This window comes from Phaseolus vulgaris, chromosome 1 (assembly GCF_000499845.2).
Source record: "Phaseolus vulgaris cultivar G19833 chromosome 1, P. vulgaris v2.0, whole genome shotgun sequence".
Lineage (NCBI taxonomy): Eukaryota > Viridiplantae > Streptophyta > Magnoliopsida > Fabales > Fabaceae > Phaseolus > Phaseolus vulgaris.
The window spans coordinates 13420321-13431616 of NC_023759.2; the positions used below are offsets into that span (position 1 = coordinate 13420321).

The 11296-nt window shown below is 33.6% G+C and overlaps 1 protein-coding gene across 1 annotated transcript; it reads right to left on the reverse strand.

The window, feature by feature from the left end:
* Positions 1 to 444: 444 nt before the first annotated feature.
* Positions 445 to 9145, reverse strand: LOC137813627 (V-type proton ATPase subunit C-like). Its single transcript, XM_068615976.1, has 11 exons — positions 8870 to 9145; positions 8736 to 8804; positions 8525 to 8652; positions 8319 to 8418; positions 3324 to 3391; positions 2888 to 3029; positions 2573 to 2689; positions 2238 to 2363; positions 1815 to 1898; positions 1644 to 1723; positions 445 to 900 (listed from the first exon to the last, which is right to left on the reverse strand). The coding sequence occupies exons 1-11, from the start codon at positions 8981 to 8983 to the stop codon at positions 798 to 800; spliced, it is 1131 nt and encodes a 376-aa protein (XP_068472077.1). The 5' UTR covers positions 8984 to 9145; the 3' UTR covers positions 445 to 797.
* Between the last annotated feature and the right edge of the window lie 2151 nt (positions 9146 to 11296).

The window sequence follows — 11296 nt, forward strand, 5'->3', positions numbered from 1 at the left end:
ATTTAGCTTTTTTTTTGTTAATTTTTGTTATCATCAAAACATAAAAACATACACTTCACATATAATATTCTAATAATTAGATTGTCTAATGGTTCAACAGACCATATGACCTTAACAAACCATCTAGGCAAATCATCGAGAGTGTCAAATGTCTCAACAATCTTCCCATTTTTTTTATGACCTAATCAATTCAAACATCAATAGTAAACGATTAAACGTTGCCTATTAATTTAGTTTCTCCCCCTTTTTGGACATAAAAAAAGGAATTTAGGAAGAAATTGAGTGCAGATTCGATCTTTAGAAAGCATATAGTTAGCAAAAAATTCTTTTAAGTAAGAAATCATGGTAATAGAATTCCTTAAGATTTATCAAATAGCTCGAACCAATTGAGAAGTAAAACATCTTTAAATAGTGATTAATTGAGAAGTACAATAACAAACAACATTATTGCGTAGGAATAACAGTTTATTATTACACTCGGAAGGGCTGTATTATTCTCTAAAGGGATGAGCAAGAGTGTTAGCTATCCAAGTTCACATAATCGCATACAATAAAACTCACACCAAACAATACAAAATGCTAAAGGTCAATCCTGGCACCAGACGCTACCCTTAAAATTCATTAGACCCTCTTCAAACTTTGATTGCTTCGATTATATATATCATAGATAAATAACAAAGAATGCAATATGATCGTAATGTACAATATCTTCAAATCCTTTCTGCATTGGCATTATTGCTGACCAAAGGAGACCTTAGCGGACTTTAAATTATGAGCCAGGGCAGGTTGCTGAGTGTTCAAGCAAGATTGATAGTGAAAGAAACATAAGGGTGGGCATCGGAATCACCTGCAAGGCCAGCCATCCCAGCACCTACTTCATCCTCAATCTTCCAGTATGCACTGCACACACAATTTAAAAGATACAATATCAGCATCTAAGTAGTCAAACAAATTAAGAGGTAAAAAGTAGTGTGCATTAAATTAAACAAATAAATAGTGTGTAGAGGAAGGCAAGTTCGTTAAAGTACAGGAGCAGAAGTACCCAAATTGGGTTTATGAGCGGACATAATCAGAATATGCACATATACAAGCAATGAATCTTCAAGGTAAGATCCGAAAGAATAGTGTAAAATGAATCTCACGTACGATTGACTTTGTCACCACTAAGAATGGAATAGAAAGATAAAATATCTAATTAGCAATCATAAGGTTTTCTACAATCTCGATCTACTTTTTTTCTTTTATTTTTATTTAGAGAAATCTCAAGAAAGAATACAAGAACTTCAATTTTTAAAATAACAATCTACTATCAACAACTTCCTATGTTTTAAACTGCTGTTGTACATTGGAAACTGCAAACAGACCAGTACAATATTTTTGTCTATTGAACAAGTATACTATATCTTCAGAAAAACACAAACAGTTCTTTTTGTTTAGTTTCTCTCCTTTTTCATATAGCTGTAAAACATGTCAACGTCTCAAATGAGTTTAAATTAGTCAAGGGTTGAGATGACCCATAGCAAAACCAAAAAAAACACAGATCTTGTGTACCTCTGTACACTAGCCCTGGCAGTGTGTAAATTTACCAAGGGCTATAAATTCTAAAAAGCGTAATACACCATAGTCATTGATAAGCCACTTGCCTGTTTGTACTATCACTCAACGCTTCAAGGATAGAGCGTACTTTCTTCTCAGATTTTACAGAAGGAGCTAGAACGCATGCCTGGAATACCCAATGCTCAGTGATCAGTATTTGAAAATAGGGAAGCAGGGGTGATTAAATGGAACTTTGATTTCAATAGAGTATATATTACCAAGAAAGATGGTGGCAGACCATATCTCAGAATGCTCTCAGCAAATAAACGCACAGCACAAAAGTGCATCCAGGAACTGAAAACCTTTGGGAAAATATATGGTAAAAAGTAGTGAGAAAGAACCATGTTTAGAATAACAAGGAAAGAATAATTGTTGAGTAAAAAAAGGTAAAACAAGTCAAAAATTAAGGTCAATAACTGCTACTAAATTAGGAGAGAAACTTAGGACCATACTGCAAATGCCAGTCCCAGATAGGCTAATACATAAACAGACATCAAGGTATAAGAAATCCACCTTGAAAATAGTACTTTAACTAGGCATGTTTCTATAATCTCCTTTGTTTCGTACCACACTACCTGTAAATCCTGTCGTACAATATTCTAAGGTGTTTCTACAAATTAAATGACGTAAAAAATTAATACCTCTCCATAACTGGTAAAGCACCATTGCAACAGAGAAGCCCTCAATCTTTCCTGATCTTGTACCAATTTATCTAACTCTTGTTTTCGGTTCTCGTGTGTTTCTTGACTGTATTCAAAGTCACGAATCTAAATACAATGACATAAAGTTAAATTAAGCAACTTCCATCAACTCATGAATTGATACTAACATTGGCATTAGGTATCATGCATTCTTTCATACATACAACAAATTTCCATTAAAAAGTGGCAGGACTAATAAAATCCAAGAGAGAACACAGATATTACCAATTTTAACAAATTTAAGACAGAATATGTATATTAATAAAAATACTTACTTGGAACCCTTTTTCCCGTGCACTAGTTCTATAATTTTCTACAACTCGACTGAAGAGTGTTACAGTATAAAGAGCATATTCGTTGTCCTCGTACAACTTCTTAGAAGACCTGGGAACCTAAAATATTTATTCTAAACAGAATCAGAATAAGAAATTGTGCAAGGAAAAACAACAAGCTCAAACTTATTAACAGTGTCAAAAACTTAATTGGCATATTTAGATTAATACAGGGATTTTGCAACTAAGATCTGTTAACAATAATTCAAGGGAAATAGCAAAAGAAATTCAAATTTGAGAGAATATGGTACTGCTTACCACATAATCTGTCAATGTTTCGTAGCTTGAAAGCCAATCCTTCTGTGAATACTTGGAAACAATTGCAAGGAGGGTAGTTAAATTTTCTGAAGTTATAATGTCCTCAGGTTTTACCAAGTTGGAAAGATCACGGACTGCCAAGCTGAAACAATCAAGTAGGTCAGCAAAGAAATAGAACACACTCCCTCCAATCCTTAATAAAAGACATTTTATCATTAGTGTGCGTAATTTTATTAATAAACAGTGAGAAGAGGACTTTAAAAGTCACTAAAAACAAGGGTAAATGTGGTGCATTTATAACATTTTTTTAAGAAATCAAAAAAGTCAACTAAATTATTATTTTTATTTGTGTGCTTTAGTTTAAAGTGTCTTATATTAAGCACCAAAGACAGTACTGTATTCGAAAATATTATCAGTCGTAACAAAATCCACACACCTTCCAGTTTGCTTTCGGTTGATAGCATTAAGCTGACTACGAATATTGTTATACTCAGAAACACGAACCTGGAATGAAAGACAAAGTTTCAGGGGCCAAATAAAATAAAATCTGCAACATGCAAAATAAGCAGGGATTTTGTTCTTTAATATACTATTATTCAGATAAGAACAAAATTAACAACTGGGGGCGACACAAACAACTATAGTGGGGTCTTTTGTAATTAATAGCCAAGGTGGGATGCGGATAACAATAAATTGGCATGTAACTTAAGGATCTGAAATGAAGCTATTTATAAGTGAGATACCAAGCTGTAATTAATGTCACAAATGATGACCAGGACGGTATCAGTAAAATCCACAACATAAAGTGACCAACGATATTTGAGAATTGGACACAAGAAAGTGTCTCCTCCTTATCTTATGCAATAATTTAGCGATGAGCCTACTATATGATATTGGACAACTAAGGTCCTTGTTAGCATTAAACTCAAAGCCGTCAGCCGTAATCAGTTTTATTTTAGCATTTGAATAGCCAATAATTATTATCTTTAATTCTAGTTTTGAATGTCATTTATACTATGATTTAAATGTAAATTATAGTATAGGTTTTATGATAGAGAAGGTAGAATTTGAGAAGTCTGTTGTAAGACTATTTAGAGAGATTGTATTTTTATTCGAAAAGTAGCAGTGAAATAAAATATATATTTTTTGTTCACAAATATCTTGCTCTGTTTTATTCCCTCAACACCAACAGTCCTCAAACTACAAGTCATATAAAGTATAAAGGGTCTGTAACTCTTATAGAGGTCAACAAGGAACATGATAGACGTAACAACTATTATCTATCTGTTACTCTGCAAGCTAAAACAGAGAGAGAAAGGTGAATCCTTAGTCATTTATATTATGAAGAACCATCATCACAAGTGTGTGATTGACAGGTTAAATCTTATTCCTTTTCCTTGCATGACTACAAACCAACCTATTGAGTTAACGATTAAGAAACTCACCACAGTTGACAGTTTGATAGCAGCACCATAGAAAAGGTTGCCCAATCAGATGTCAAGTTTTAACTTTTAATTAAAGTCTAGGAAACTAAAGCACACAACATATTGAGTTAAACAAAAAAACACAGTTGATTAAATTGCATGTTCCTCATGGATTTGACCATCTAAAATAAGGGGTTCATGTTGGGAGGAAAAGTGAGGAATCTAAATATTGATATATAAATGGTTGAGATCCATCACTTTTCCTTCTCAAGTGAACACTGTTAAAAACTATAAGGGACATTGAGCTGAAACCATATGTTTCTGAGACAACACAGGTACTTTATTTATATTGAGAAAATGGAATCAATACAATAAATAGAGAAGATTTAATTCTTTTAGTAATAAAGATATGATATGCCAATAAATAAAAATGTTTATAATAATACATATATAATCTAGATATTCCTAATTACGAAGGATTTACACCTTATTTCTATAATAATAACTTTCCTCTTATGAAATGATAATTTACCTTAGTATGTTTGGCCCTCTCATAAGAGTCAATGTGTAATGATGTAGCCTAGTTGTCACATATAAGGTGCATTTCGGAATTTTCTTCAAATTTAAGCTTTGAGAAGTAATTTTAACCAATGAGCTCACAGATGACTAACATTATTTCCTTGTATTTTGCTTCTGCACTTGATCTTGTCATAACATTTTGTTTCTTACTTTCACGATATTAGGTTACATCCAACAAGTCCATAATATCCTGAAGCGAAGCACCTATCGCTTGGTGACCCTACCTAATCTACATCATACTACCCAATAGTTTGAATATTTCCTTATTCTTCATAAATAAGGCCTTCTGTAGGAGAATTCTTAATATACTTTAGGATTCATATGCCAATGATCTTGATAATAATGAGTTTAAAAATTGACTTAATACACCAACTACAAATGCAATGTAGAGTATACCAACAAATTGCCTACATCTCCAAGGGTTAGAACATGATTCTCCTTGATCTGGTACAAGTTTTACACTCAAATCCATTGATGTGTCCATAGGTTTAGCATTTAACATCCCTATTTCTTCTAGAATATTTAGAGCATATTATCTCTGAGATATGACCAAGGCATCCTTGGACTATGCAGCTTTTGTACCACAAGTGTCCAAGATATTTTGTCTGGAATTGTTGAGTAAGAAGATGTCGTACTTGTGACTCAGATCCATACTTGTGATAGATTCTCAAGGACCCTATTAGAAGAAGATGTCGTTGTTGCTTGGAGGGAAAAGTTGCATAGGGACTCACAATTTGCATCATCGTCCTACACATACAATAATGAGGTTCCTTATGTACAAAGTGAACGATTTTCTTAGATTGTCTAACCTTTCTGAGGCCAGCTAAAATGTTCTTAACAAATGACTCAAACAACCACTTTTCCTACAAGAAGCTAGAATTTGCCATCTAGTAGAAGGTGATGAAGATTCCAAGAGGAGTTGTTGGTCATTATGAGCTTATGAGATCACCCTTGGACATAGACGCTGAAGTTGTTGTTGAAAGTAATCGTCTCGTTTACAGTATAACATGCCAAAGGAAAATGTGGCTTTTATCCTAGAATGGCATTCAAAAGCACAAGGCTTGTAGTTGAGAAGGCTAAGAAAGAAAAAGCTTTAAGGAGGTAAATGCATCCTAGGGAAAATTACGAAAAAATAAAGAATGATCAGCATCAATTTGTATTATTCCAAACAAATGAGTGACGATTCGAAACCACCCAAACCATGCACAGAGTGATTGATTGAGACCATACAAGGACCTACAAAGATGACATCATATAAAACAACTTCCCCTTAGCAACAAATCCAGAAGGTTGCTCCAAATAGACTTCCTCATCAAGACCACCATGAATAAACTCAATCTTGTTCTCAAGTTAGTAGAGAACAATGAAGAATAACTATAATTGAGAAGAGAAGATAGACATATGTCATTTTGGCAACAAGAGAGAAAGTGTCAATATAATCTTGTCCATAGATTTGTGTATAACAACCAATACCAAACAATTGATTTGTTATCCATAATAGAAACCAACTCAAAAGTACCATTACTATGAAGGGCATGCATCTCATCAATCATGCTTTGTTGCCACTATAGGTGAGATAAAGCTCCAAAAGGAGACGTAAGAATAAGAACATAAGATAATAAGGACAAACAAGTATGATGTGCAGTGGAAAATTGATGATAACTAAGGTTAACATAGTTCAGAAAATGTGTCAACATAATGTATACCTTGTGAATTGTTCTAATCTCAAATCCATTGAAATAACATCTGTAAGGTCAATCACCGTATCCAAGATATTGTCTGTTTTGAAGCTCGGAGCTCCACCACAGTTTTGTCCTTAAAAGTTGTCTCAACTCAAAGGGTTAAGATAAGGTGTATTTCAATTGCCTTTGACCTCGACTCGTAAGCAATGTGGAACTATTGTGTGTACCAAAACAAGCCTCCCATCAAGGGCTAAGAGAACGTGAATTCGTCTTTGGAACGACTTTTCCATCCGTACAGATAGTGTCAATGTTCCAATCTCAAGTTCGTTGGATAACATCGTTAGGTTCATCACCGTATTCGAAATATTGTCTAGTATAGAACTTGGAGCTCCATCACGGTTTTGTCCCTGAAAGGCGCCTTGGAGTGTTAAGGGAGGAAGGTTTATTTAAATTATCATTGACCACGACTCCTAAGCGACAAGGGACAATTGGGCGTACCGGAACAAGATCCCAATCGAGGGCTAAGGGAATGAGGATTCGTCTATGGAACAACTTCTCTTTCCCCACAAACAGTGTCAATAGTGTCAATTCCAACCTCAAGTCCGTTGAGATAACATCGTTAGGATTAATCACCGTATCCAAAGTATTCTCCATTTTGGAGATCCAATGGATAGGGTCACAAAGAAGGTGACTTAGGCATAGATTGATCGACCATTAGGCATCGCCGCAAGCTTTGGTGGCAGTTGCAAAGCTGAGAGAGAGAGAGAGAGAGAGAGAGAGAGAGAGAGAGAGAGAGATGACATGCATGATGACGAGTAGATAGGTGGAGGTCGCTCGAAAAATCGTTGGCGATGGTATCGAAATAATGCACACAAACATGAGAAAGGTTCACCCAAAAAAAATCCTCAAGAGATAATGGGTCTATTGGGCCAATATGATTTTGAAAAAGCAATAGATATTTAAACTATAGGAAAGAGAAAGACATTGACATAAAACCGTGTGTTTCAAAGACAACACGAATGTTTTATTTATATTGATAAAATAGAATCAATACAATAAATAGAGAAGATTTGATATCCTCTAATAAATATGATACGAAAATAAATATGTTCCTAATAATACATACATAATCTAGATCCTGAATATAAAGAATTTGCACCTTATTTATATAATTATAACAAACACCTTTCAATTTAGAGTAGTCAAGTTTGTTCTACCTCAACACCAATTCTTAATTTAAGTACATAGAATCCCTCCTCTCCTCTCCCTAAGCCCAAATTTAAATAGGAAAAACAAGTCTACACTAAGTGAAAAACAAACCTCACCTCACCTAATAACAAGCTTTCCGAAGACATGCTATTAACTACCATATACATGCACAGCAACCACAACACATACCAACCAAACTCCAAAACCCCAAGTTATCCATAAGGTAAGCAAAACAGTTATTATAACTCACTACTCGCTGTCACTATAAACATGGAATGATTCAGCGCTACAGAGGCCACCAATAACAAAATAATGCCACCTAGTGCAACAACAACCCATCTCCAAAGGTCGTATTATAATTGAAGGAGAAAAGAGGTTAAACTGCTTTATATATAGGCTATAAGATGTTTTCATAAGCTATCCTGTAACATCATAAGCTATTTTCATTTGCTCTAGCAAATATATACAAGTGCTTATACTATAAAAGTCAAAAAGGTCTGCATAACTGCTTCCAAAAATGGCATAAATCTAACAAACCTTGAGATCATCCTCAATCTTAGCCACTTGACTGTGAATACCATCCACAATCTCCTTCAAAGGCGACATGGTGGGGTACTTGGCCTCATCCCAAACAAACCTGGACCAATAAAAAAACAAAAAAAAATAAACAAATGCGACTCGAACAACAGGAACAATCACAAATAAGAGATTGATAGCAAGTATGCACGAAAAGGGAAGCGAACCTGGTCAAGTAGGAATCCACGGGAACGCCGTCGACGGTGAGGCCGCCGCCGTCCACGCCGGAAACTCTCTCGAGCTCCTCAATCTGGCGCCTGATCTTCTGCGTCACTCCTTCCACGAAATTGTTCGACTAAAATTAACAGAGGAAGCAGTTGAGCACATCGAGACGCGAGATCAGAGGAAAAATAGAGGTTCGGCAGATTGTTGAGTTACCTTGGCGAGGTCATCGCTGAGAGAGAGGAGAGAATCTAGGGTTCCGACGCGGAGGTTAGGGATATTGAACTGCGAGAGAGAATATAAGATGATAAAAAATCGCGAGAGAATGAGAGAGAGAGTCTGTGTATTACTCTGTAGAGAGGAGTGTCGAAGGAATGTTTTGAGATTCGTTCCTGAACTTGGTTCCACAGTTGAGATGCGGAGTTGTGGACGGGAAGAGACACTGCCCAGTACCTACTCGCCATTGTTACCTTCCTTCTTTCCTTCCTCTGTTCTGATCGGATCACAGCGCAATCACACGCCAAAACGCATTGGCACCTAAGCAAAACGACCAATCAAAATATGGCCCACCTCGGCTGCTACTACTAATATAACATTTTCCTACCTCCATCTTTTCTTTCTACACCTCCATTAGATAAGGAAAATATCAAATTTATATATGGATTACAAACATTTTAGATTTACATTTCTAAATTTCATAAATATATTTCAATTAAATAATCTATTAATATATTTTAAATTACATAATCATTTACATTATATAATCTAAACATCTATTTCAAATTATTTAACCTGATATATATAATTTAAAAATCAAAAAATGTATTCTATAATATATAAATTATAATTTTCAAATTATACAACTTAAAAAGTTAGAAATATATTTTAATTATTATATAATCTAAAAATGTATTTTGGATTACGTTATTCGAAATACATTTCTAGATTATATACTCTCAAATAAATTTATTGAAATACATTTTGGATTTTGAAATTTGAAACATGATTTTTGAATTCTACCGGCGCTTTATATATGAAGGTGTGAGAAGAAACTATATGAGTGTAAAAAGTAATTTTCTACAATTTAATTTTAATCATGGGCTCCACTAAAAACAACTGAGATTTTCCTATACATTTATGGCTTCTTCTTCCTGCACCCCTACGTTTTCCTTTCTACACCCCTACATAAATTATTGATTTCTGGATTGTTGAATCTGGAAGCCTAATTCTGTTACGGATTGGTGGATTTGGAATGCTTTTTTTTAATTATGGATTTCTGAATCCAGAATGCATATTTCTGTTATGGATTGGTGGATCTCGGATGCTTTTTTTGAATGTGAAATGCATATTTTGAATTACGGATTGGTGAATCCAAAATTTTACCAGAAGTGTCAATCCAAAAAATTTCTAGATTCCATAATCCAGAATGCAAAAATATAAATACCGTTCAAGTGCATTTTAGGGTTTTTAAAAAATAATAGGGACAGTTTAGTCTTTGCATAACATTATGGGAGTGTAGGAAGAAAAATGTAGGGGTGCAAGAAGAAACTACCTACATTTATAGGTTAATTCTCCCTGCACCAGATCAATTTTGATCTGCACCTATCATTTCTTTTTAAACTCTAAATTGTCATTGTCATCTTTTCCAGATTTTCGTATCCAAAATGAAAAAAAAAAAACTTCTGAATTTTAGTATCCGGAAGACATTATTATGTTGCGGATTGTCATATCTGAAAGACAAATCTCAGTTCAAATTTGTATATTTGAAACTGTCTTATTTGTGTTGCGGATATAAATATATGAAAAAATAAGGATAAAACTGACATTTTCTTTGTCGTGTTGAATATAGGTCATAATTGATCTGATACAGGGAGAATTAGCCACATTTATATCGTACATTTTTATATTTATAAAAGGATGTATACAAAGGAAAAAAAAAGTAAAATAGTAAAATATAATTTGAATTTGAATATATATTGTGCAACAAAATGTGACAGGTATAAATAATGTACGAGAATCAGTCAAAAGTATTAGTTCTTTAATAAAATTGGATTAGTTCAAGTCGAATTAGTGAAAATAATTAGAATTATGTTGAAAAGTTTCAATAGTTGATAAAACATATATTTTTTATCATTATTTTTTAAAGATTTATATAACACGTACTTAGCATGATAAATTGTTTAACATTATAAGTACATCCTAATCTCAATATTATGATAACCATATGAATTATTGATTAAAGGATATAAAAATGAGGTTAAACAATAATGTTTTCAATAAGCACATATGTAATACCTTGAATTAACTTATTTATAATTTCAATTTTTTATAATGGGTGTGGTTAAGTCTGTGGATTAGACTTAAATGACATTTTAACTATTTTTTTCATCCACAAGATTCAAACCGAGACCATTTTAAGATGATTGATTATCACTTAAATTAATGACATTAATTTTTTTATATTGTTTACTAACATTAAATATTAAAGCAAATTTATCACAACCAATCAAGAATTTTTTCTCTCCCATGTGTTGCTTCCTTAATGAACTTGCCGTATGTATAAGGAACAACCATGTATACTTAGAAAAAGCATCAAGAAAAGAGATATAATAACATGCTCCAGTGGAAGAAAGAATTGGTGCAGGACCCAAATATCAATATAGATTAATTGTTAAGGAGAATTATAAACAGTAGTCGAATCTTTAAAAGGCATTTGAGTAGCTTTGCCAATCACACATGCATCATAGAACTGTTTGCAACCATCAAATCGAATATTA